The sequence below is a fragment of the Drosophila suzukii genome, chromosome 2L, assembly GCF_043229965.1.
Source record: "Drosophila suzukii chromosome 2L, CBGP_Dsuzu_IsoJpt1.0, whole genome shotgun sequence".
In the NCBI taxonomy this organism is placed as follows: domain Eukaryota; kingdom Metazoa; phylum Arthropoda; class Insecta; order Diptera; family Drosophilidae; genus Drosophila; species Drosophila suzukii.
Window position 1 is genome coordinate 8,334,078 of NC_092080.1, and position 26,677 is coordinate 8,360,754.

General features: G+C 38.3%; 1 protein-coding gene across 1 annotated transcript in view; it reads left to right on the top strand.

The window, feature by feature from the left end:
- Nucleotides 1-25,647, top strand: part of chinmo (Chronologically inappropriate morphogenesis) — a 51,254-nt gene extending 25,607 nt beyond the window's left edge. The window contains 5 exon segments of the mRNA XM_036815309.3: nt 13,344-14,015; nt 17,951-18,168; nt 18,312-19,162; nt 19,243-19,390; nt 19,721-25,647. Coding sequence (XP_036671204.2) covers nt 13,898-14,015; nt 17,951-18,168; nt 18,312-19,162; nt 19,243-19,390; nt 19,721-20,956 — 2,571 coding nt within the window. The 5' untranslated portion in view covers nt 13,344-13,897 and the 3' untranslated portion in view covers nt 20,957-25,647.
- Nucleotides 25,648-26,677: the final 1,030 nt, after the last annotated feature.

A 26,677-nucleotide genomic window follows, 5' to 3' on the forward strand; every position in this document is an offset into this window, starting at 1 on the left:
GCTATTCTTTTTCGACTTTTTTGGCAAGTGCGTGACTTTTTGGGGGGCAGTTTTGAGGAGGGAAAAAGGGGGCTATAAAAAAGTCACTTTAATGACATTTTGTTTTAGGCTTTTGGAAGAAAAAATAGAAAAAAGCGTGGACAAAAATAGGGCGAGCGGTATTAATTTAGGCAAACTTTTTACTACATTTAAAACTATTATACCAGCCCTTGATAAATATTGTATATATTATATTCCTGGCTACAAAAGCATTTTATAAAAAATCTAAAATGTTGGTTACCTTTTACAAAATGTTTGTAAAAAAAAGTTTTCCCAATTCTGTTTTTTTTTAAGCAGTTCACAGAAAAAATTCCTACTCTCTAATCTGAGTTGAAAAGGTTCTTAAAAATAAAACTACATTTTTTAGTTGAAAATGATTTTATTTTGCTCGAATCAAGTTGAGTTGGCGGTATTCAAGTACATTTTATGTAAAAATAAACTATTAGTTCAGTCCTTAGTGTATACTTATCAAAAAGTTGTTAAGTAAACTCAATTTAACTTTTCTCTTCTAACCATTTCGTTATTATAAGAAGAAGATTTTAAGAACGAATGTTCTCAAATCCAGAACAAAGTTCTCAATTCAAGAACGAATGTTCTTAATTCAAGAACAATGTTCTCTATTCAATAACAATGTTGTTGGATACTTCTCTCTGTGTTTAAATAATATTAAAATTCCCATAGTTTAACCAGACATTTTTGTTAGTGTATCCACCTCCCCAAGGACCTATCCCCCACTCATCCTTTCCTTTTTTTGGGCTTTCCCCTGCGCCTTTGTGTTCCTCTCCTCATTCAATGCACGTCCAATGAAAATGATTGTGTATACGCCTCAGTGCCCCGCGGCAAATGCGTGCGGCATGAGTAATTAGCAGGCGCAGGACATTCTGCAGGATATACACACACATACAGGGGGTACAACACACTCTCACACCCACACATACTTTCTAATAATTGTCTAATTGCGTTAGCCCAAAATTATGCTGCATTTTTGCACTTCAAAGACGGCATACAATATTTTCGGCCATTTCACGTTCACAACTTTCTCTTTCTCGATGGATTTTGTGTTTTGCTTTTTTTTCTCTGGCTAAAACTGGGTGACAATTCGCTGCACAAGTGCGTGACAAGGAGTAGAATGTGTATGTGTGCGTGTGCAACCCCCAAAAAACGCACAAAATACATATATAGTACACATCCCACCCTTAGCTGGAAATTTTGTGGGCCCGCAAGAAAATTGATTTTTCCGCAGTTTTCCCGTTTTCTGGCTGCAGTCTGCGTTTTATGTGCGCGCTCCTTTTTGGGAGTCCTGCGAGTGCTTTTTCGGGCTTCTGAATCCTGTTCAGCTCATCTCCTTGGGGTCCTTGTACATAGGCATAAATTATGTGCGTGTGTATGAGTGTGGGGGGAGGGGGCTGAACTTTGAGGGGGGAGGAGAGTGGTGGTGCTGAGGGGCAGGACACTGCGCCTGTGCGTTTTTGGTATTGTTTTGACACTTTTACTCGAGGTGATTTGCAGCAGCATCTGCAGGAGTGAAAAAGGACTCCAAGTGGACAAATGTGTTCTCAGAAATATTTAGGATTTATAGGTGGGAAGTAGAAAATCACCCTGAATAGGTGGGTCCTTGCATTGATTTATGTTCCTTTTAAACCAAAAATAAAAATAGTAAAGACTTGATAAGTTTTAAAATGGGGTCTTTAAAAAGACTTATTTAAAAACCTTAAAAGCTCTTAGGTATATCAACTTTAGTTTGATTTTTAAATTTATCAACATCAAAATATTTTTAACATAATACCTTTTTAACAGAAAATTCTGACGTTCTCATCTGAGTTGAAAATGTTCTTAAAAATAGAACGACATTTTTGAAGTTGAAAATATTTTTATTTTGCTTAAATCAAGTTGAATTGGCGGTATTTACATTGTATATCTCAAAATTAGCCTATTAGTCAAGTCATTAGTTATTAGTTATCAAAAAGTTAATAAATAAGAACAATTTAACGTTTCTCTTCTCACCATCTCGTTCTAATATTGATAACATTGATACCAAAATGTACTTACACGGTTTTTAAGAACGAAAGTTCTCAATTTAAAAACAATGTACTTGAATAATTCTCCCTGGGTATATAAAAAAAAAACAAGGTCTTCAAACCAACCTCACTCTTTTATAAGTTTCCTCCTTAAATTTATTTACATATATCTACATAATTTCTAAAGTATTCATAACATTTTCTGTAAAAAAAGTAAAAATAGATTTTTACATAAATTTTTTTGCATTCAATATTTGAAAAAAATAATTTTTTTCTGATTCCGACAACCCTTAACGAGTTGTGCGTGTGTTTGCCACGCCCACTCGCTGAATGAAAATCACTTGACTTTTCATTAATAAAATTGGCAGCAGACGCAATAAGAAGGGGAAAGTTGGAGTTCGTGGAGTTTGAATGGGCGACCATATATGCATCTGATACTTGGTTTTGAACCCTTTTTTCATTGTTGAATTTCATAAATTTTTTTTACGGCCATTTCTGGTTGTTATTTTTTTGTTTTTTTGGTCGCGTCAAGTGAGACACGCAGAATGCGGCTTACCGTAAAGTGAAAGGTTCCTCGATCCGCGAGTCGCGCATTTCCAAAACTTCTTTTCAATACGGTAGACCCAACTCACACATCATATACACTGCAGCAACCCCAAAACGAGATTCATTAACCAAAAAAAAAAAGCTGAAAAATATAAAAAATTGTTTTCCATACGCATTAATGCAGCAATGCGTAAGCAAAGAACTAAGTTAGGGAATGGGAAAGTGTGGTGGCCAGACTTGGTTATGATTATAAAGCCATGTAGAATAATATGGGGTAGTCCTTCTTGGGATTTGCCAGTCGCTAGTCTTTGATATGCGACAAAGAGCAGTAAAATTATTTATTACTCCTGTTTTTTTTCAAGAGGATATTTCAAGAGATTGATTAACGGAAATGCTTTGTTTCACGGCAATGGGTTGGCATAACATGTTTTGGTTTGGGAATTTATTGAATTGGTTTGGGGGATTGAGTTTGGTTTTAAATTAATTGGCCAAAAAAAGTAGCTTATAGAGTTTAAGGTTTTCTGAAGTCATTAAAGCCATATTTTGGATACCAGATTTAAAATCATATTTTTATCGAACATTTATTTTTGATGCATTATACAAATTGTATTGGTTTTCTTCTTTTAGTTAAGTATCCTTATAGTTCTTGTATCTTTTTGAGGTCTGTTATCTAAACGAATTTTATGTTTTTGCAACTCCTTCAACATCCATTACCACTGTTTGTTTTCAACTTTAGGCCTAGCTTCGTGGTCCATGGGTTCACCTTTCCATCACCCCGAATATCCAACATTTAGAACCCAACCTCGCTGAGATCGCTGTTCAAAATTCAATGAGCAAAGTGCCGCATGGACGTTGAATTTATTGAAAAATCATGATATGTAACCATCAAATAACCGCAGGAAGGGTTCCGAAAAGGAGGGATTGTGGCTGATAGCCAGAGAGAGTCTGGCCAGAGAATTTGATTCCCAGTTCTGTGAGGCCGAGGCTGGTCTGGCATGCAAAAGCGTCGATATGACAGCTTGACTGAACTAAAACCGCGTTGCCAATGCCTAGACAAAAGGCCAAAACACACACAAGGAGGTAAAAAAAAGAAGGGGGAAAACAAAAAATAAAGGAAGGGAAAACCCACGCATGATGGCCAGGACCAGGAAATATGATTTTTTCGTGCTTGTTGAGCAGCAGTTTTTCCGAGGAGGAGGAAAATGGCTAGAGCCTACCATGCCACACGCTGATTGACGTGCCTTTTATTGATGCTCTTGATTGGTTTTTACCTTTTTACACAGACATGCGGGCGGTGCCCCGCCCCCTTTTCCTCTTTTCCCCGAAAACCCCCCTCCCCATCGTTAGTTCAATATGTGCGTGGGTGTCTGGTGCCACGCCTCCCGGTTATGATTTTTATTACAGGTGGGAGATGAGTTGAGCCCAAGGATGATAGAAAAAAAAAAAAAACCGACGTTCCTCTGATGAATTGCTGGTGGTCCTCCGTATTTGCGTAAAAAATTTCCGCGCTTTTCAGTTTTTGTTTTTATACTTTCTGAGCATCGTTGTTGGTTAATTTTTTATGCACATAGGGATTATTGGTGGTGTGAGTTTGAAAATCTATTTGCGTTTTTAATCAAATGTTCAAATGTTGAACGCATATCGCTTCGCATCGCATAGGCTTCTATATCCCTTGGTTTGCTTAACTTTTATATCGTAATTGCATATCTCTTAAAAAAGAGAAAAGGGAGAGAGAGTGAAATTGGGAGGCCAAACAAACTAATCAAATGTCTGCCATCTTACTGCTTCTATCGCCACTTCCGTTTCCGCTTTTTTTCCCTTCCTTTTTTTTTTTTTTTGTTTTTCGTAAGGATAGCTCATCCTCACTTTGCTAATGCTTTAATCCTTGCTGCGTCCACCGTATCCTGGTATCCCGTATCCCCTGAACATCCTGCTCCTGTCCGCGTGTATTAAATCGATGAAGTATTAACGACTTAATTGCATGTTTGTCAGACATTTTGCATTGACCCTCGGCACCCTTTGCGTTATCAGAAGTTTATGAGAATTTCGTTGTTATCCTTTTTTGTTCGCTGGCAGGAGGCGTTGCAGTCGAGTCCTGCGAACAACGTTCATTTCGGGAAATGCGAATTCGATTAAAGTAATGACTTTTTGAGTAGCCTTTTGGGGGGTGGAGATATTGAGCTCAGGTGAGCTGGGGTAGAATGAGGCAATTTCGAAAGAAAGGAAAGAATGAGATAATGACAAGAAGGCCTAAAAAGTTTCCAAGAAAACGGTTATTGATTATTTTGGTGAAATCATTTTTGAATTACCAAGAAAATATGTTTTGGTGAAGTGAGCTATAAATAAATGTTCAACAAACAAAACAGATTTGGTATTAAAAATATGATGTGATTTGATATGGTATGGTATAAAATGGTATAAATTCATAAAATGTTGTTGAGCTACAGGAACTTTTTCCCTAATCCAGTCAGTTATTTAAAGCTTAGAATGACACTTTAAATAGCTTTTCCATTGGTATATTTGTAACTACCTTCAATATTATTGTTGTGCCTCCTCCAGACAATTTCAGTTGCATTTCCCAGTCTCAAACACTCCTCCCAAATCCCAAACCAAAACAAATCCTACAAAAGCCCATAGTCTTTTTCTTTGGTACTTCTAATTCCAATCCAATACTCTTCCTTCTGCCAAGTGGAAAACAACAGCAGCTTAACGTACTAATTGACAGGCAAGCAAAAATATTTACGTACTCAAGTCCAAACATTCTAATCAATGCACTGCGAGGGACAAAGGATCGGCCTAAAAAAACGAGGGAAGCCAGGCGATATAGCTGCCCCATTCTGCAGCAGGCATAGATTCCAAATGGGGAGGTCTAGAATAAATCTATATATGTTATGGGTAGAGGGGTTGCATGAGGAGGACAACGAAAACGAAGCCTTTCAAACAAACAACAATCGGTTGGGGCCAGTGAAATTCATCAAAGCGACTCAAACCGGGAAGTGAAGAACGCTTTCGGTCGGAACAACCAACCTCCCTTTCCCATCCAAATGTCAAAATGCGTCGAAGCGAACATCATTGGATTTGTGATTGAACAGAAATTTCCATACATTGAAACCGTTGCTTTCTCTCTTTTTTTTTTTTTGTACGACTGCCCATTTTCATTTAGAAAATGCATGCTGGAGTGATAATTCCAAATCGGCAGTTTGAGGGCTGGCCAACCTTCATTAGTCCGTGTACCCTGCCATCCTCAAATGTTTTTCCCCATTTTTTTTTTCCCAGAGAATGGAAAATTTATATTTACGGAATTGTAAGTTATGCACTCGAATGATTCTCGCACTGTGAATTGTCTGTCAAATGTCGCGACAGGCGGAATTTTACCGCTCGCATTCTTTTTTCTAGAGTGGTTTTTCCTGTTACAACAACCCCTATCCAAAACTTTTCGATACGACATCATCCTCCTGGTCGTCGAACGTTCAATAATTGTGTAAAACGCTTTCAGTTTTACATTTCAATCTTAATTTAGTTTCTGGCATAACGTTTGCTTGCCATTTGCTGACCAACGGACAAAGTCCGGCTAAAAGGGATTCTGTTGGTTGGGAAAAAAAATTCGGAATATGGGAATGGTTAGAGGGTATTTACGGATTTCTTTCATCGAGGGGTGGGTTGGGTAAATTGTTATTTTTGTTGTTCGCCATTTGGCCAGTTGATCTTTTGGCTAATGAAGTTTGTCATTGAGCTTTATTTAATTTGGTGATGATGCGAATAAAACAACGAGAGGAAAGGGGAAAGGGTGACAATAAAAAGAGGGCTTGTAGAAAGGTTCGATTTGGAATTGGCTAATGATTTTGGAGGAATGAAAAAATATATGGATAAAGGGTAAAAAATATTGTAAAATTTTCTCAAAGTGGAAAATCAGCTAGTTCATTTGGTCATCAAATATTTACACTATGTGCATGTTAATTCCTCTTGAATCTCCTACTCCCTATACCTGCCCATCAGTTTTTCCCCTTCTCAATAGCGGAAATGTTTTCGTAAAAGTTTGACACTTCGAATTCAAGATGACAATTTGAGCTGTCACACGCAAAGGTAGCAAATGGCGTGAGTTTAAGTGGGGGCCAGGGGTCAATTCTTCTATTACCCACCTGCAGCAGCTGTCAGCCTGAGGCCATCATCTCACTCTTTTTCAACCTTCGATCTATCTGCAGAATTGCTTAAAACAATTGCGCATACGACGCGTGGCCTGCGTGAAAATTGCAACATTACAACGTGTAGGTAAAACGAGGGGAGTTTCGATTTAATGGAGGGTGAGTGCGGGGTTCTTTGGTCTGTCCATCGCCTGGACGTTCCTGCCAGTTACCTTTTTGACATTTGATTGAGATTTGTTATCGGCGAATTCATCAATGATATATACAATAAAAATACACACGCATTGCTGGGGAAAAGCAAAAGTGGGAATGGGTTTTTTTCGGCCCAGACTGAGACAAAAACCCACCCAAAAAATACGAAAAAAAAGAAAATGGGTAGAGGCAGTGACCATTCATCCTGTGGGTCTGTTGGTGTCTGCTCTGGTCCCAAAGTGGGCGGTGAGGGGCGGGGCCATAGTTATCGGCCTGGACCAGTGACATTTCTGGCCAGGCATTCCCGTTCAGTCAGCTCCTGTGTGCGTTACTTCTATTAGATTTTCCCTGTGCCCAAAAAAAAAAAAGAGGAGGAAAAACTGCCCAAGCAGCTGTTGTTTGGACCTGCCCATAGACCATACCACTCGGTTTTTTTCACCCCACCCCCCTAGAATGTTGTGTATTTTTGCAATAAACCAAGGATAAAGGAGGTTGGGGGCCATAGAACTGGCCATGCGTACCTTTCGATCCTTGTGTGACATTTGAATTCGGCAGAGAGAAAAGTGGAATATGGGTTGGAGTCCACAGGAGGCAGGACTTTTCTTTCATATAACTTTGGGCAGCTCAACCAAATACAAAAAAAAAAAAATAGAACACCCAACTCCACCCACCTCTTTGTAGGCCAACGTTTGCGTATCTATTTTTTAATTTTGCTGACGAGGCACGAAAACATACAAAACGCAATTGTTCCAACGTCCACAATGCATTCCAGTAACTCTGTGTGGCTCCTGTTTTTGTGTCCTGACATGTGTGCGTCTCATGCTGATAAGCAGTGGCTCCCCTACCCAGTTAAATGGGGGTTTTTCGAGGGGGTTTTGGAGCACAGGCAACGCCAAATGAAAAGTTAAACTGTGTGACGCGCTGGAAATGTGGGAGATGGAGCTTCATAGCCAGGATGTTTTTTGAATCGACTTGGCTGAGAAAACCAAAACCAAAAATCCAACATCCTACAACCTACCTAAATATCTACCCACCAATCCCTTAACCCTTTGTTGGCATGGCGTGATGAATATTTACTGCGTGCGCTAACTGCTAACTACCTACAGGTATTCCCCATTTTTTGACATTTTTAATTGGGTTTGAGCAGTCGCCACCAAGGGGTTAAAAGGATAGGATATGTTGGTTGGACAGTTTTTGCCACTTTACGCTTGTCTGCTGGAGTCCCTGTTCCCCATGATTGAATGCCCGCCAAATCTGAGGGTTCGATTTCAAAACGTCACCTAGCCCTGTATTAAAGGTAAACTTTGGAAATTGCCAGCAATTCAAAACAAGTCATTAGGCATTTTAACATGTCATAAATGACAAATAGAATGTTATATGATTGATGGATTTTCATTTAGTACTTACCTAAAAGATATTATTCCAAACTTAACTAATTTTGTATTTTTTTTGTTTTTACTTACAGGTAACTATGCTTTCCAAGTTCGCCCAAGCGTTTACCAACTGGGGTCAAAGCTATCAAGTCATTGTAAGTTCAGAATAGAACCCAAACTCTCTTAGCTAATTATGTTACTCCAACAATTCATTTGGGGAGCAGTATTCATTGTTTTGTAAGCTACAAAAAAGAAGTGTATCCCAAAAAAAAACTACAATTTGTAATTGCGACAAGGCAAGCGTATCTTGAAGATATACATTTTTGTACTTGCACTGCATTAACACAACATTTTTTTTTGGCTGCCCAACGAAGCGTTTTAAGCTAACTGTCAACCGTATTTGTGTTAACTACTTTTTCTGGCCCCTCTTTTTTTTGGGTTGGTGGTACCTCATTTGTTATTCATAAAGCTGCATTTCAAGTTGGTTGCATTTCCTTGCATAGCTAATTACCTTCACGACACTTGACTTTACTCAATGGAAACTAGGTGAAATTTTTGGTGAAATAATGATGTTAGGTGAAAAGAAAATGGAAGATTACAAATCAAATTTAAGTTTTATTTATTCTCAAATATTCCAGTTAAATGTTTAACTCACAGATCAATTTAAAAAATTAATAATGCAAAAAATTATTGCAATTTAAAGCGAGAATTACAGCTTTGAAATGCTTACTCTTCCGAAAAGATTACTGAGATATATTCCAGAAATCAAACGAGTTTCCTCCGCCAAATCCCACTGCAATTATATGCGGTAATAACCGCTCGAAAGCAGTGAAAAAAGCAAAATCCCAAGAAAGTTACTCAATCGCGCTGTTTGCCAGATGCACCTGATTTCCACCCGCTGTGCTGCTTATCTCAGCGGGCTTGAAAGATATGTCATAACTCAGATAACCCACCGACCTGCCACGCCCCCATTTTCCACGAATCTCACACTTTTCCTTGTGGTTTTTATGCAATATGCACAAGAGTTCACTTTGATGTATACCGCCTCCCTGTGGCGAAGTATTTCACAATTTTCTCCCCCCAAAAACTGGCGCTGTGAATTATGCGACATTTATTCTTGGATCTCTCGACTGCTGCACATCTGCCGCCGTTTTGCTATTATGCGGACATGTGCAGTATTATGTGTGTGTGTCGGCAAAGAAGGGAATTCCCTTCCAAGATCTTTCTCTGTCTCTGTGTTTGGAAGCTGTCATCGCCAGGCATTTGGAAATAAAAAAGGAAAAGTAAAAAAAAGGGGGAGTGGCCAAAGTGCTGACACCGAGGTTTCTTAACTCTGCACCCGAGCTGTCATCGGCAACTTTTGCAATACGATGCGGTAATGTTATCAAATCTCCTTGCTTGGCTGGATTCTAATAACAGGGGCTTGTATACTTTCAATCAAGTCGAAAAAAGTCAACAATTAGGAAGAATAAAGATAAAAGCACTAAGTATCTAACAGATATAGTCTCATACTATGAGTATACTATACTTACTAGTACTATTTTTCCATAATATTTTCAAACTAAATCTAGTAGATACTTAATGCTTTTGGTTCCAGAAAACTTCCAACCCACAATTTCCTGCGGTAATGTTATCAAATTTCCTTGCTTGTCTGGATTCTAATAACAGGGGCTTGTATACCTTCAATCAAGTCGGAAAAAGTCAACAATTAGGAAGAATAAAGATAAAATCAGTATAGTATATACTTAATATACTAGATATAGTCTCTTATTATGAGTATACCATACTTTGGACCAAAACTAGTACTATTTTTCCATAATATTTTCAAACTAAATCTAGTAATACTTAGTGCTTTTGGTTCCTTTCCAGAAAACTCCCAACCCACATAGTTTTTTCGATTTCCTGCGGTAATGTTATCAAATCTCCTTGCTTGCCGGGATTTTCATAACAGGGGCTAGTATACCTTCAATCAAGTCGGAAAAGTCAACAATTATTAAGAATATAGATAAAAGCACTAAGTGTCTACTAGATATAGTCTCATACTATGAGTATACTACACTTTGGACCAAATCTAGTATTATTTTTCCAAAATATTTTAATACTAAATCTAGTAGCTACTTAATGCTTTTGATTTTTTTCCAGGAAATTCCTAACATACACAGTTTTTCGATTTCCTTCAAGTTTTAAATCAATAATATTAGTATTAGTTATGATTTTTTCCAATCACATTTTCTTCATTGACGATGAGAGGGACTTGAAAAGGCACGATATGCAGTACTTTGTAGATTGTCTAAATCGTCTGCTGACACTTATGTGGATATTAGTACTTGCATGTCTTCTATTTATGTTATTGAACCAAATTGGCATCTTCAGGATTCCAAGGCGAAGGCACAGAATCAAACTAAGCGAAGTGTAATCAAGTCATGTATGGTCTTTTGAATAAAGTTCTGATGATTGCATTATTCCTAAAAAATAAAAAGACAAAGAGATTTCATAATAATATGTATGCGTCATTTGTCGGAATTAATTGCCATTCAAAGCGAACAAGAATGTTGAAAATAAATACGTAGTTGTAGATACATATATATACAAATGTATCTTTGTATCCACAGCTGACCACTTGAGATATGCTGGCCAACTGCACTCAACAAATAAAAAAATGTGAATCACGGAATTGAATTGACGTTTTGTCTAAATAGTGCACAAGGTCAATTAGTTGAAATGCCATCAAAAAAATATAACCATTAAACGTTCGAGCTTTGATGATGGCAGTTCAATGCTGTTACTTAGATCTCTTTCATCAGAAATAAACCACTAATCTCTTTAAATAGTTTGATTATTTTTAATCAAGAGATGTTTTATCTTTATCTGATGTATGATGCATTTCTAATATCTTTTGTTCCGCAATTCCCTCTTTTTTTGTTGTTTAAAGTGCGTTGCTATTTTTGACTGAACAAGAACCTCCCCTCAGGTTATAAGTTCTAGATCCAGGTACCCTATATACCACTGCTTCTTCCTGTCCAACACAAAGACAACTCTAAAGGAGCACAAAAAAAAGCTGCTTTTATTTCATTTGTGTGTGCGTTGTTCCAGGAACGCATATCCTAATGTATCTGTATCTGTGTTTGTGAAAAGGATTTACGCCTTGTTTTTTTTTATTCTTGTACATTTCGCACATATCTCGGGCTTTTGTTATTGTTTGTTTTGGAGGCAGATAGGTTACCAGATACCTGAGCTATGTTTTCGCCTTGAGACTTCCATTCAGGTGCGTTTTGTGTATATAGTAGATATATGTGCATATATATAATGCGTATCTCAATGGACAAGAATGAGATGGGTATATACTATTTTTGATCTATTTTTTGGGCCTTGGATTTTTGCTTTTATTCTCCTTTCACGTTGGTTGAGTTGAGCATTTCGTGTAATTGAAAAAGCATTTCAAATGCAGCTGCGTAAATTTCATTGCGTATTCCCTTTCGAGAACAGCAACAACAATGGAAGCATTAGGATTTATAGAGAAGTTTCTAAAGTACAGTTGAGCTCAAAGCTCAGAAGCTATCCAAGTGCAGAAATAAAGAAGTTTTTCATGAGGATTTGTAAAAGGCATGTTGTTGGGGTTGTTGGTTTGGAGGAAGGGAATCAGAAAGATGATTCCGAATGACAAAGGTGGTAAAAGTTGTTAATTTATGTAGGAATGGGGAGTACATATTTGAGGCAGATAATTAACCATATCAAACTTTTTAGAAAGTAATTATTATTATAATTATTAAAAATAAAATAGAATAAAATTTGCCTATATGGTTAGCCTTAGTATTATCATATAAACTAAACTACTCCTGAAACATTTAATCAATGCTTTGTGCATTGCTACTATTACAATGGTTGAAAATAAAAGCAAATATATTTTTCAATTATTGAAATCTGAATATGAATTTTTTCATCCCTTTTACCATTTCTCTATGGTTAACCCTAGTATTATCGTATAAATTAAATTGAACCACTCCTGCAACATTTAATCAATGCTTTGTGCATTGCTCCACATACCGTGAATCGTCTCGATCAATTTCTCCCAATCTTTAAATCATTCTTATCCCCAAGGGCATCCTTTTCCCTGCCTCTCCAAATGAATTCCAGTTGCCGTACTCAAAAACTGCAAACTTCCCAGGAATTTCTTAATAGCTTTTTACCGATATCTTTTTTATTCCTCCCTTTTTAGTTGTATTTTTTTTGGTTCTCTGGCTCGAAACGAAACCGTTGATTTTGATGGTCAAGAAAAAAGGCTAAATAAAAGAAGCAAGGAACTGCTGGCTTTTGGTTTTTGGCAGCTTCCACAAAAGTTGCGGGGCCGCATTTTTCTAACGATTAAACAAATTCGAAGAAATCAAACGCATCCCATGCAACGAAAGGCAGCCTCACCTGCAGTTTCCAGGAATCGAGAAAGGATAATATGGTGGTGGTGGGGGGAGGTTCAGAAACCGTAGAAACCGTAGACGAGTCCAAAAAAAAAGTCCAAGTGTGGAGTCAGAAATCAGAAAGTTGTGTGTTCTCGCGCGTTGCATCAAAAACCTTTGGAAGCGGCGGCATTTTTTCAGATGGCCAGCCCAGAGTTCCCAGAATTGAATCGTATATCTTGTGATTTTTTTTCTTTCTCCTTCTTTTTTTTCTCCCGGGCTGTTTTCGCTTCTTTCTAAATGCTCGATTAATTTCTAATAAATTGGTCGGAAATGATGCTGCAGGCCACAAAGATAGAGTTACCAACACAAATGCGTTGCAGTTTGAGCTTTTGGCCAAGAGAGAGCCCTTTGAAATTTGAGTTTGTTCAGAGCAAAACATATTTCTCGGAACTACTTGGATGGGGGATATACTTATAAACTATATTTGACTTTTGCAACCTGCATCCCCCTTCGTGTAGATGACTTTGTTTTTTTTAGTAAATTTTTTTTGAAGACTGAATAGCAGGCATTGGATTTGCCCTCAGGTTCCCTGTCAAACGCATCGATACCAATATAATTTTTCATTCATTCTCATTGCAGCATTTGGCGTGTTCGGATTCGGATTCAGTTTTGAGATTCGGTGCTCTCACAGTTTCTGGTTAAATTTCTATGCCAACGCCAGTAAATCAGTTATCAGCAACGATAGATGTGGAAGTGATTAGAAAACCGGAACCATTCGCAACAAAATCGGCGAACGTAACGAGAACGACACACAAGAAATTAACTAAACAATTGCAAAATTCCCTTTGGCTAAGGATTTGCAGCGGCCGAATTGCTTTTATGCTCTGCTGGCAGCTACAAAATTCCACGAAATTCCATTTTGGCAACACGAAAACAAACAAATCAATTCGCAGCACAACTGAAAACGAACATCAGCAGCAGCATCAGAAACATCAACATCAACATCGATACGCAAAAATCATTGGCAAAAATCGTAAACAACGTCGTCGTCGTTGTCGCCGTTCTGGCGCCGTACAAACAATTGGGTTCCTGAAAGTTAAGAACACCGATATAGCTAACGATACGGCCACGGATCGGGACAAACGAGGTATAGATATAGGCGCAGCGACGGAGGACGCAAAACTGCTGGCAAAATGGATCCACAGCAGCAGTTCTGCCTCAAGTGGAACAGTTATTCGTCTAACTTGGCAATAACATTCTCAAATCTGTTCAAATCGGATCTGCTGGCCGATGTCACATTATCCTGCGATGGTAAGTTTTTACATCTATTATTATAATAAGGATCGTGAACATATCAGATATGGTTATTAGACGAACCTTTGTATTTGAATAAAAACAGTCAAAGCAAAGGATATGATTAACCATATAGAAAAGATGAGCATGAGAATTAATTTCAATGCTAGAACTTAATAATGCATTGTTTTCCAAAAAATGACAGATAATACCATGCTACAAAGTAAAATTAGGAAATTTATTAATAGGGAAATTATATTTGCTTGTTACTTAAGATCTTAGGATATTTTGTTACAATACGAGTATAAGTAAGGAAACATATTAGTTAAGATCTTAGGATTTTTTGTTTTAATACGAGTATAAGTGAGGAAACATATAAGCTAAGATCTTAGGATATTCCATAAAAATATAGATCCCTACTTATAATTATATTTATACAATATATTTTTGATTATTTAAGATATACCATAGTTAGTACTGCCCTGCTGTAATGAACATGAAAACCCCCAATAATGGATGAGTTATTGTTATTTACCTAGAACTCGGCTTCTTTTATTTCCCAGCTGCTCATGTTTATTTCTTTTTTCGCTAATAAGCCGGTGCGCCGGAGTATCAGACATTGATTTCTTTTTGCCTTAGCCGGTTTTGTTTGATGGGAGACGCGAAGTGGAAGTGGCTTTTATGGCTTGTCTCGTCCTTGTCTGTCAGCCACATCCCATCCTATACACTCGTCATATACCATCCCATCCAACCCCCAGTTGTTTTTCTAGCCTGTGTCTGTCTGGTAGTTCATTTACGGCCTTTTACTACAGTTTTTATGCTGGCTTATTAAATGGCGAATAAATGCGGGCAAACCTATATAGCAGCTTCATATATATATATACTTTTATTTGTATGTTTGGTATATATTTATTCGGGCTTTTGACTGAGGTCAGTTATTTGGGAGCTCCTTTTTGGTGTATATATATAAGTATATGTGTGTTTTTGGGACCCTTGTTAACCTTATTTTCTTTCTCTTTTGATTTGGGTTTAAATATTTTCCGTCGCCCGGTTACTTGGGTGTTTATGTGTCGGCGGAGCATCTTGGCTTATTTTTATGATTATTATGTAGAGCGTATGTATACCATTTTATGCTCTCCTTTATTTTATTTATTTTCTTTGTAGCTTAACCTTGGGCTAATATCACTCTGTTAGCAGCTTGTTTCCTGCTTTAAATTTTACAAGATTTGTCGGCAAATTCCTATCGCACATTGGTCATACGCCATGTGTGCGTAAGTATGGATATCTTTTTTGTTTTGCATTGATTGAATGAGTGGGAATAGCAGGGGCTGGATGGGATTATTAAGGGGGTTCCGAATGGGGGGAGCATACGCAGACAGTTCGCCCCCCAAAAAAAAAGAGACCTAGACAAATCCTAAAACCCTTTTGGCTTCCGGTTCCTCAGTTCCCGTTGTCATTCATATCAATCGAAGTGGTACTACTTTTGATTAAAATTTTCAACGTTACACCCCAGCACACACACACAACATCCCCTACCCCCTCCCCTCTTGTAACCCTTTGCTTTGACTGTTTTTAATTGTGGTTTTTAATATTTCTTTGGGGGGATAGGAGGGTTAGCCATGGAGTCCATCCAAATTCTGCATTTGTTATGTTTGATTTGGCTCGGCTCGGCTCTTTTGTCCATTTGGCAATGAAGCATTAAATATTTGGCTGTCTGCGAAAACAAAAGCAAATAACGTATGTTTTTTATTGTTTTTAATATTCATGTGGATATTTTGCTTGCTTGTTTTTTATAACATTTTTTTTGGGTGATTGAAAAGGATGCATTTGTGGAGTTTTTTGGTTTAGGTTTTGGGGCATATTTAGCACTTGAGAAATGAGCATTTTTACCCAAATGAACATTTACTTTGCCTGGGGCTATGTTTTTTAATGGGGTAAGATATAGAGTTTGAGGAATTCAATATTGTAAGGGGTTGATTTGTTAGAAAAAATCACATGTTCACATTCAGGAAGTATGCATTTTATACAGATTTATTTAGAGCTACAGAAACGAGGCCAATATTTCCACTGTTTGCTGAATTTTCCTAGTAAACAACACGTGCGGTGGTCTTTTTATGATTCAATTGATTAGATTATAGTCACTAATTGTTGACCATAAAAACCGAAAGTACGAGTACTTGAGCCGATGTTATTGCCAAACTGCATAATAGCGAAAAACCGAAAAAGTACCCAAAATCAAAACAAAATGCGGGGTAAATGAAAAAAAAAAACGAACGCAAACGCAGAACGTAAACAAGCAAATCAGCCGAAAAATATCTATAGTATATATATTGTATACACATAATGTCATTTCTTTATCAAGGCCAGCCCATACAGGCATATCGAAGTGAATTCGTATGGCAATATGTGTTTTTCTTTTTGTTTTTGCCTTTCCATTGTGGTGATTGTGACCCAATTTCTGTTGTATCAAGTGTTAGAAAATCCAGCCAGCGAAAAAAGCACAAAAAATAGACGTCTGATATATAATCGCAAGAACGAATAAAAGTTTTTTTCAGCCGAGAGAAACAAACAGAAAAAATAAAATATGGAGAGTGTGCTTTGTGTGGCATATGTTAAATGCAATTTGCGTAGTCTGGTGTATTAATCAAGCGATTATATAATACATTTTGGGCGAGAGCTAATCAGTGACGACGCAAATCGCGCATACGCCGCGTTGCCTGAATCACTTCCGAGTGTGCTTATAATTATTATAAAATTGTTTCTTTTTTTTTGGGGCTCGTGCAATGCGTTTGATTTTGACCTTGATGTCGTTTTGTTATTTCCAGTTGTCTTGCCCCACGAATTGAATTTGTATGTTATCAGCTCTTATCGGCTGGTGAGCGCTGAGGCAAGAATTGACACAATTGTGTCGAATTTCATATAGAAATAGACTGCAGTAGGCGATAAGCCAGACGAAAAAAAAATGAATTTTGAGTGAGGAAATGACTTAATGCATTTGCGCTTCAGCTGCTACAGAAAATGTCACAAAGTGTCAAACTTGAAATATATTTATGAACAATGTCGACGATAAATATTAGCCTTCCTCTCTCTTTTTGGCTCTATTATTTTTCCGTATTTATCTCAAAACACCGCTGCGCGAGTGTCGTTTCAATTTGGCTTAAGTAATGCTCGCAGCTAACACAACAAGTGCCCCATAAAAGAAAAGACATAACTTTCAGACTTCCACCACCCCACTCCCAAAAAAAAAAAGGAAAACCCAAAAGAGAGACAAGAAAAGCGTGAAAAATTGTAGCCAAACGATTATATACATACACACCACCACCAGAGAGCACATAAAAATACACTTAGTTTTTCGGAGTGGCTGGCATTTTCGCCGCCCCCTCCTTGTATATTTTCCAACATTACGTATACGTCGGGTGGGTTTTTGTGTGTCAGGTAGTACTACTACAAGCCAGGATACAAAAGATTGCCAAGACCCCAGGACCAAGACGACATTGATGTTGAATAATAACTCAGACAGAGCCAACATACATACCTAGGAAAATACGAAAATGAGAGCGAGTTGCAGATGAAAAGCAGCTCCTCCCTTTTGTGTCTGTGTAGTCAAGAGCAAGGAAATCATTTCCTTGCTGCGGCTTTTATTGTCCTCCGTGTACGTGTTTATGTGCGGTATATATTTGACATGATTTTTTATGAGTTCAAGGTCTCGGTTAGCGTTTCGGCGCCACCTGTTGGCAACCTTTTATGGGTCGTCGTGGTGTGTCCCAAAGCAAGATGCTTTAATCGGAAAACCCTTAACAAGTTTGGGAAAGGGAAGTGGCCTTAGAATATCCCAAACCGTACTTGCTGACAATGAGCGGAAGGAATTTTAGAATAAATTTAAAGATATATTTTTATATTATTTTATCATCTCTTATTAAATCTTTATTTTCTTTTGTATTCTAAACTTTCAGGCGCAGTATTCAAAGCACACAAACTTATATTGGCGGCCTGTTCGAAGAAGTTCGCCGATCTGTTCGAGAACACGCCCACAAATGGTCAATGCGTCATCATACTGGAGGCGACCACGCCGGATAACATGGCCGCTCTCCTGGAGTTCATGTACAAGGGCGAGGTCCACGTCTCCCAGGAGGCACTCAACAGTTTCCTCAAGTCCGCCGAAAGCTTGCAGGTTAGTAATGCATTTAAATAAGTTTAGCAAATCCGGCTTTAACTCGCCGTATTCGGGTGTGCTCTCTTAAATTCGCTTATAATGGGCTATAGCTTGTATCTTACAGCATTTTTAAACCTTTTTCTGTCTTCTATTCTACACAGGTCAAAGGTCTGTCCACGGAAACGGGACGTCTGGCGGCACAGCAGGCACAACAACACATGGGCGACCTTTCGCCGCTGGACTCGCCGACGGGCAGGCGGAGCATAAGGAACAGCCTGAGCGGTGGCAACAGCAGCATCGTTCCCGGAGGAGTGGGAATCGGTCTGGGTGGAGGCGTGTCGGGAGCGAACTCCATGACGGGCATGGGCATCGGCAACGGATTGAGCTTGGCTGGCATGGCCGCTGCCGGAGGAATGGCGGCGGCTGCCAATGCGGCGGCCAGCAGTCTGAGTACCCTGGCGGCCAGTGCGAATATTGTGGATAGATGCGGCAGTGCCGGTGGCAATATCATCGGCGGAACGGCGGCCGGCATTGGTGGCTCACACAGCGGTGGAGGTGGAGCGGGAAATAACGGAGGAGGAGGTGGTGGACTGGGAGGCAATGGTGTGGGCAGTGGTGGTGGTGGCGGCGGCGGAAACAACGGACCCATTAGCATGGGAAGCGGCGCTGGCGCTGCTCACCATCTGGGCGGATCCACCGGCATCCTGAAGCAAGAGTGCGACTCAATGATGCATCCGGGCGGCAGCAGTTCCTCATCCGGAATGGGCTACACCCATGTGCCGCCCATTTACCGACCCATCAACTACGAACCTCCGCGCAAGAGGGCCATAGTCCGTAGCCCATACTCCGAGCAGGAGCAGCGCGGTTCCGTGCTGCGAGATGGCTCCAAGTCCTCCGAGTGTCCCAGCCCCATCAACAAGCCACCGTACCACCGACCCTCGTCCAGCGCCTCCTCCACGGCGCCCACCGAGGCCGACACCATGCACTCCGAACGCGCATCGCCACAGTCCAGGTGAGTTTACTAGCACTATAAATAAGACCCTTTAAAATCATAATGAATGTACCTTAACTAACTCCATTATCGTTTCCCAGTCGCTACGAAAACCACAGTCCCAGCACCACAGCGGGAAATGGTAATGCCAACAGTGGCCTGGATCGCATAGTGAAATCGGAGCGCAATAATGGCAGTGCAAATGAGGCTAATGATGACGACCGCGAGCTTATGGATGAGTCCACAGATGTGAGTTGTGTTAAGGGTTACCTAGGACTTATGCGGAAAACACAAGTGCCTCTTACTAATTTTTATTTTATATTCCGAACCTTATTTTAAACTCATGATTTGGTACGTTTTGGGTATATGTAAGTAAGTAAAACAAAATATAAAACAAAAATATTGAAAACAGCTTGACCAAAGGCTATATGAGCTGAAAAGCATAACTCCAAAACTATTGGTCTGATCGAATTAAGGTTTTGGGAGTGTAATCTAAACAACTTAAAGTAGTTTTAAACCAAACTTTGAAACGAAACTTCCTCGAATATCCAATAATTATTTTAATTGCTTTATAAACAGAATGGAGCCGAGGACCTGCGTGTGAAGCTGGAGAACTTGAAGTACTCACCGCCACCGCCGCCGAACTCGAACACCTCGTCGACCACACCGAACGCCCTGCTGGAGAACCTCAAGGCGGACGGAACGCTGTCCAGCAATTTGGCTGCCTCCATAGCGCCAGCGGACATGTTGAACGTATGGAACGCGACCAAGATGAACAACAAGAACAGCGTGAACACGGCCGATGGCAAGAAGTTGAAGTGTCTGTACTGCGATCGATTGTACGGCTATGAGACGAACCTGCGTGCCCACATCCGGCAGCGACATCAGGGCATCCGAGTGCCGTGTCCCTTCTGCGAGAGGACCTTCACGCGGAACAACACGGTGCGGCGTCACATTGCCCGGGAGCATAAGCAGGAAATTGGATTGGCGGCGGGGGCAACCATTGCTCCTGCCCATCTGGCAGCAGCTGCCTCTGCAGCAGCGGCGGCAACAGCGGCAGCCAGCAATCATTCCCCATAGGAAGCAGCCGCAACAGCAGCGGCATCAGTAGTCATGAACGCCCACAAGGAGGCGGCAAAGCAGCGCAAACGTAAATCACTCAAGATGGCACTCGAGAAGTGCATGCAGCGACGGGATGCAATGGTGGCGGAGACGACCAGTAGCACCACCACGACGACGGGGGCAGGAGGAGGAGTAGGAGATGGGGCAGAGGCAGGGGAAACAGGAGATGGGGCAGGATCGGATGAAGGAGCCGCCGGTTCAGAGGGCACTGAACCGCCGCTCACCTACGAGCAGCAGCAGCAGCGAATGCATCACGAGCTGACGCAGCAAATCCGAGCGGCCATGGCGGCGGAACAGGCGGCCGAGGCCATGGATTCGACCATGAACACGACGGTTAATACCACCACGACGACGGCCACTACCACGACGAACACCACTGGGACCACCAGTGATGGTTGCAGTGATGCGGAGGCCAGTGATGGTAGCGATCGACCCATGGAAGTGGACGAAGATCAGCCGCCGGAACCGCAACCGGGATCCGAACTTGTGGTGGTGGAGCCCAAGATCGAGGTGCTGTCGGAGTCCGAGGACGACGAGGAGGATCGTCTGCACATGTCCGAAGCGGAACCGGATATCCAGGCCGAAGCCATTTACGATCACATGCCCAATACGCCCACCAGCCCACCACACATCATACCGCCCAACGAGACGCCCACTCTGACCTCAACGCCCAAGGTCAATGTGGAGCAATAGGATGAGGAGAAACGAGATGCCCCCCTCAGAGGATGCCCCCCAAAGAAGCTGCTTAGATTTAGGCTAAGAATCGATGAAGATGATAGAGTGAAAGATGAGTGATTTACAAAAAACGATTTACGCGCGCAAAGAAGAAGATGATATATGACTACTGGTGCAACTGCTGTTGCCCTCGGAGACCACCTACCAAGATATAACAAAAAAAAGAAAACAAGTCCCTAAAACGGGCAAATTGATTACTATAATAACTGAAAGCAAAGAATTACTAATATGATAAGATTTACCACACAAAAACACCAAACACACACAGAAAACAAACAATCAGACAGGACAGACGAACACACACGAACAGAAGGCAGAATTTGAAGACCAACTTTTTGCAGATTTTTCATTACAAATTTGTGTTTAAAGCCACACCACCAACAATAATAATGTTAATACAAAGTTAATGCAGCAAAAAACACAAGACAAATGCAACAAAATCCAAAAACCAATATATATGGCAGCAAACAGAACATTGAAATAAATGCAATCCGGCTGAAAAATCGTTTTCAGGGTGCTAATCAAACAAACAAAAAACACTCGCAACAATGCAACAATGAAAAACAAATTAAAAACTAAAACTAAATGAAATAGTAAAATGCAAAAAGTTTGAACGTTTTTGATTGGTACCGCCAAAAAAGTGTAGCAAGCATATTACAAAAAACAAAACGTTGAGAATTTGTTTATTCGTGTGTGTTGAAGGGAGGAGATCGATTAGATCGATTAGATTATTGTCGCATATATTTTTGATTTCCTATAGAAACGTCACAAAAACTGCAAGTTGCCTCAAATCAAACGAAACGATAATGCTAAAACAAAAAACAAAAAAACTGAATTTAATGAAACGTGAAAAACTATTAATTAAACACTGCAAAACAAATAGCTGCAACAAACAAACTACAAAGCAACAATAGCAACAACAAAACCGCAACCACAAGTACCTGCAATAATAAAATAGTATAAACAAAAGAAACAAAATACAGAATAGAAGAGAAACGCTGAGTAAAACCTAGGGAGGAGCCAGGATTCGAGGGTTCTTGAGCACCCCACTCGGTTAAGATGGGTCCTAACTTCCCCAAACGACTGCCCATTTGTCCAAGTTTTTTGTAAATAATTTTATTAAATTAATAATACGAAAAGGCAAATTGGGCTAGGAGTAGGGAAAAGTGATGTGACCCCTTTTCCACGGGGTACGACCAAGGATTCCAGGGGATCTGTGCTCGAGAACAGAAAAAGATTTGCTTTAAAAACGAGTAACATTTTTGTTTTGTGATTTTTCATATTGTTTTATGATTTATTCTTTCAAGTTTAGGCCTCAAAATTTCATACAACTGCTTTTCGGCTACAAAAAATACAAAATTCAAATTCAATTCCAAATTCAGAAGTTTCTAAAGAAGTAAAAAAAAAAACAATTGGTAAATTGGGTGCCTATAAGAAATATATAATTAAATGACTACTAGTAAAATTTTATAAACAAAGAAAAAATATATTTAACGATGAGAGAGAAAAGCAAATAGCAAAGAAAACGTAAAGTAAATATAATTATTTTTTAATTGAATAATTCTAGCCAAGTGTGAAACATGTTAATTAACAAACGAAAATATTAAGCAAAAACCACTCAAAAACGTTCTCAAAAACTTGATGGCAACAACAAAAACAACAAACAAACAAACAGCAATAATTACAGCAAGAAAACGAAATTCAAAATCAAACTTTTGGCACACCTTTGGAAAACATTTTTCGTACAACAGAAAATTCCCCAAAAATCCAACCAACAAAAATTCAAAATTCCTTTTTTCGGCTCTTATAATTTCGATGGCTACAAGGGAAAAATTCCCAAGATAAAAACAGAATCCACAAAAAAGAATAAGCTGTAAAATACTAAACAAAAAAGAAACCATTTTGTTGTAAGCGAAAGAGAAGAAAACTAGAATGGAAATCTAAGAGAAATGCAATTGAAAATATTGAGAAAGTCCGCCAGCATGTGAAGGGCGGACCAAGGCAATCAAAAGTCTTGAATTGTAAATACATTTATTATTACCGCATATATATCCATAGCATATATATGTGTGGCCTCAGTTGTATAATGATAAAACCTAGATCTAATATATATATATATGTATACCTGTGTAAACATAAACTACTAAGCGCATATGTAGGAACACAATAGGCTCGCCAACAGAGAGAAAGAAGGGTTTTATTTTAAACTTATTGAAACTGTCTTAATTTCTACGTTTTCCGTGTTAGCAAGGCAATAGAAAGGAAGAGATCCAAGATAGCTACACAAAGTGTGATCCAGAATCCATAGAACCGTAAAATAGCCAAAATGTTGAATATTAAACTACTTTTATTAACTGTTGAACCACAAAAAAACACCCCACACACAAAACACAAAGCCGAGTTAAAATAGATTTTCTACCCAATAGAAGATGCAGACTACCAATGTCACCCCGACCCCCCAGTTTGTTCTGTGATATCGTTTTGAAGTTGCAAACGAATAGAGCGTTATTTCTTCGTTTAGTTCTTTTTCGTTTTATGAATAATTTGTCCTAATCAAGAAACGACAACTCGAATTTTAATTAGCATTCGTGTTGAGCAGGAGAACAGAAATAATTGAGAAGGAAGCAGCAGCAACCGAAAAAAGCAATAGCAATATTTAAAAACCATTAAAGTCTGGCAATATTCAAACCAAACTACCTCTTCACACCCATGCAGATTAACCCCTGGTTGCCGGTCCGTTTTTTGCACACCCCCATCAACGTTCGCTGGAGTCTGAATTACATTTTATTTTTAAGTACGTTGATGGGGCACAAATTCACGGACTTGGCCCGGGGTCAAGCCATCAGTCAGTAATTCAATCCGTCAGTCAGTGAATCAATCAAACAATATAATAATTAGTAATCAGGGGTTATTAAGATTAACCATATTTTAATTGATATATTTACTTTTAGTTTAACTTTTAATTAGTTGTTAGTTTCGGTATTCGTTTCGTTTTACAATTAGAGTCTAATCAAACTCAGGAACTCATATACCTCAGGAAAGAACCTACCTCTTTGTGTTTTTAATCTTGTTTACACTATTTTTATTATTATTATTACGATTATAATTTTTGGTTTGCATGGGACAAACAAACAAAAAAAAAGAAATGGACGAGAGGAGAAACACAAATGATGTTTTGTTGTAATCGAAGATGCTATCAAGGAAAGCTTTAGTTCTTAGTTCGATTATCGGTTAGTTAGTGGCTAGCAATTATGTTTAGTGAGGACTAATTTTAAATGTAAAAGACACAATCACACATGAACACACAATAGCAATAATATGGGAAACCAAAACCAGATCGAACTGCAATAGTAAACTGAACTACCTCAATTAGCCATAGACTGCGCAGTAACGAGATGAGCATGATATAACATAAAGATTTTTCACTTCCCCACTTTATTTTCTTCTTTTTGTAAAATGGTGACACATTTAGAAACATTCAGATCCACACACAAAACTATCTTTTTTATTTAAAAATGGATAAATCCAATACAGATTTTCTTTTTAGATGTTTTCATGTACATAAATATGCGCTAAACACACAGAGCCCACGAAATTCAGATAAAACAAAAACATTTAATGTAAAATTACAAGAATATACCTTTGGCTAAACTCTAATTATACGAAAATATCCAAAACTTTTACTATGTATGTGTAGAGAGCAGATGATTTAGGCGATATATGAACCAGGATTAAGATCATTTGTATACATCAATTTCGGCAAAGCAACTAAATGAGGCAAACCAAACAAAAAAACACGAGAAAAGCAAACGTAACTCTTTATAATCTAACTATAAACAAAAATACAAAGAAATTATTTAAGGCTACAAAATTTACCCCAAAAAGGAATGAAAAATCCACAAAAAAATTAAAGAAACGATCCCAGTAAATGGTATACTTTTGCTTGAGCCAAGTCCAGTGCAAGAATACTTGTTTTGAGCAAAGCAAAATTAAAACTAAATTAAATTCAAAACAAACCCCAAACGGTTATAAAATTTAAAAAAAATGAGATGGAAACATTTTGCTAAACGAAGATAAACATTTTCTAAAAGAAACTTGCGTAAATAAGCAAACTTTACAAAACAAACATTTTAGGCTTAAACTTTTGGCTAAAGAAAAAAATTTAAATTACATATAACAAATATTAGGCACTAGCAAATCTCTATGTACGTGCATCAATTAAACATAACTATTTATTTAAAAAAAGGAAAAAGCAAAAATACTTTTATCTGTAATCAGATTTTAGGCCCAACTTTTCGACAAGCGGCGTAAAATAATTTCTTTGTAAAATATGTTTGCAAACAAAACAAATCGAAAGAAAAATCCCAGAGAGCGTAATTAACTTAATCTAAAGGTAAAAAACACAAATGTCGCCATTTTGCATTTAGAGCGTACAGTAAAGCACACATAACGTCGACAAATGAAACGTCACGAAATCAAACAATTATTGTACATAAAATAAATCAATCAAGAAGAATTGTGTATTGTATATTCGTAATTTTTCAATAATTTTTAGTTACCCTTACCCTTGAGTTGTATAAATTAAATATTAAGAAAATCCATAAAACAAAAGTGAAACTAAAACAAGATTACAAATATAATAATGGTAACGATACAAATAATAGTGTGCACACGTACAAAACAAAATTTAAGTTCAATTTAATGTGTAAAACTAGTGCACCGAACATTTTGTAAGAGCTCGATGTAATTTTTGTTATATATTTTTGTTAGTAATTGTTTTTCTATTAATATTTAGCGCGAAATGTCAAGATGCAAAATAACACGAAAAATCCCCCCCAGCAAGCCAATTGTACTTACGATTACTTTTCAATTTTGATATAATTTTGTGACACTTTCAACAGAACCAAGTACCCCTCTATCCCCACTATTATGTTACTTTACCTAAGTTATTTCAAATAACTATAAAATAATAAATGGAGAAAAGCGATAAACTGCATGCACCGACCCCAGATTAATTTTAAGAGCCAAAAGAATGTAATATATATTTTTGTATAATTTGTAACATGTTCTGTTCGATCGCAACAAATTGGCTTGTTTACACAATTTTTCTAATTTGTAACAATTATATGATAAATCTAAATTTATAATATATAAACACGTAAATGCTAAAAACAAAATGCAACTAAATAAATGTTAAACCCCAGAAAAAAAAAAAACACAAAACATCTCTAATTGGCAAATTTTATTGGTTAACCAAATTTAACACAAAACAAAATTCTTACCCCTACAGTACTGACCACGTTTTGGACTCGAATTGATTATGCCCCGACCCCACTGCCCCCCAAAAAATATAAATGTAACGAAAATATGTATACTAAAGTTTACGACTATCGAAAGTAATTTAAAAGAAATATAATGTGTTTAGGCCTAAGCGACTTTACAGTTCAGTTCAATGCGAAATTTGAAAATGAATATGAAATGCTTAATGAAATTAGCGATACGGCTATATATATCCCCCCATATATAGAGCATTCCCCACGTCTCCCCCCTCAATGTGTAAATCAAGTTGTTGTAAATTTGTCTATCACGATAAATCGAAGCAAGTACAAATTATATTTAATGTATGTGCGTATTTTAATTGTTTTTTATTTTGTAATCCCTCAGTTTGGTTTTCGAATT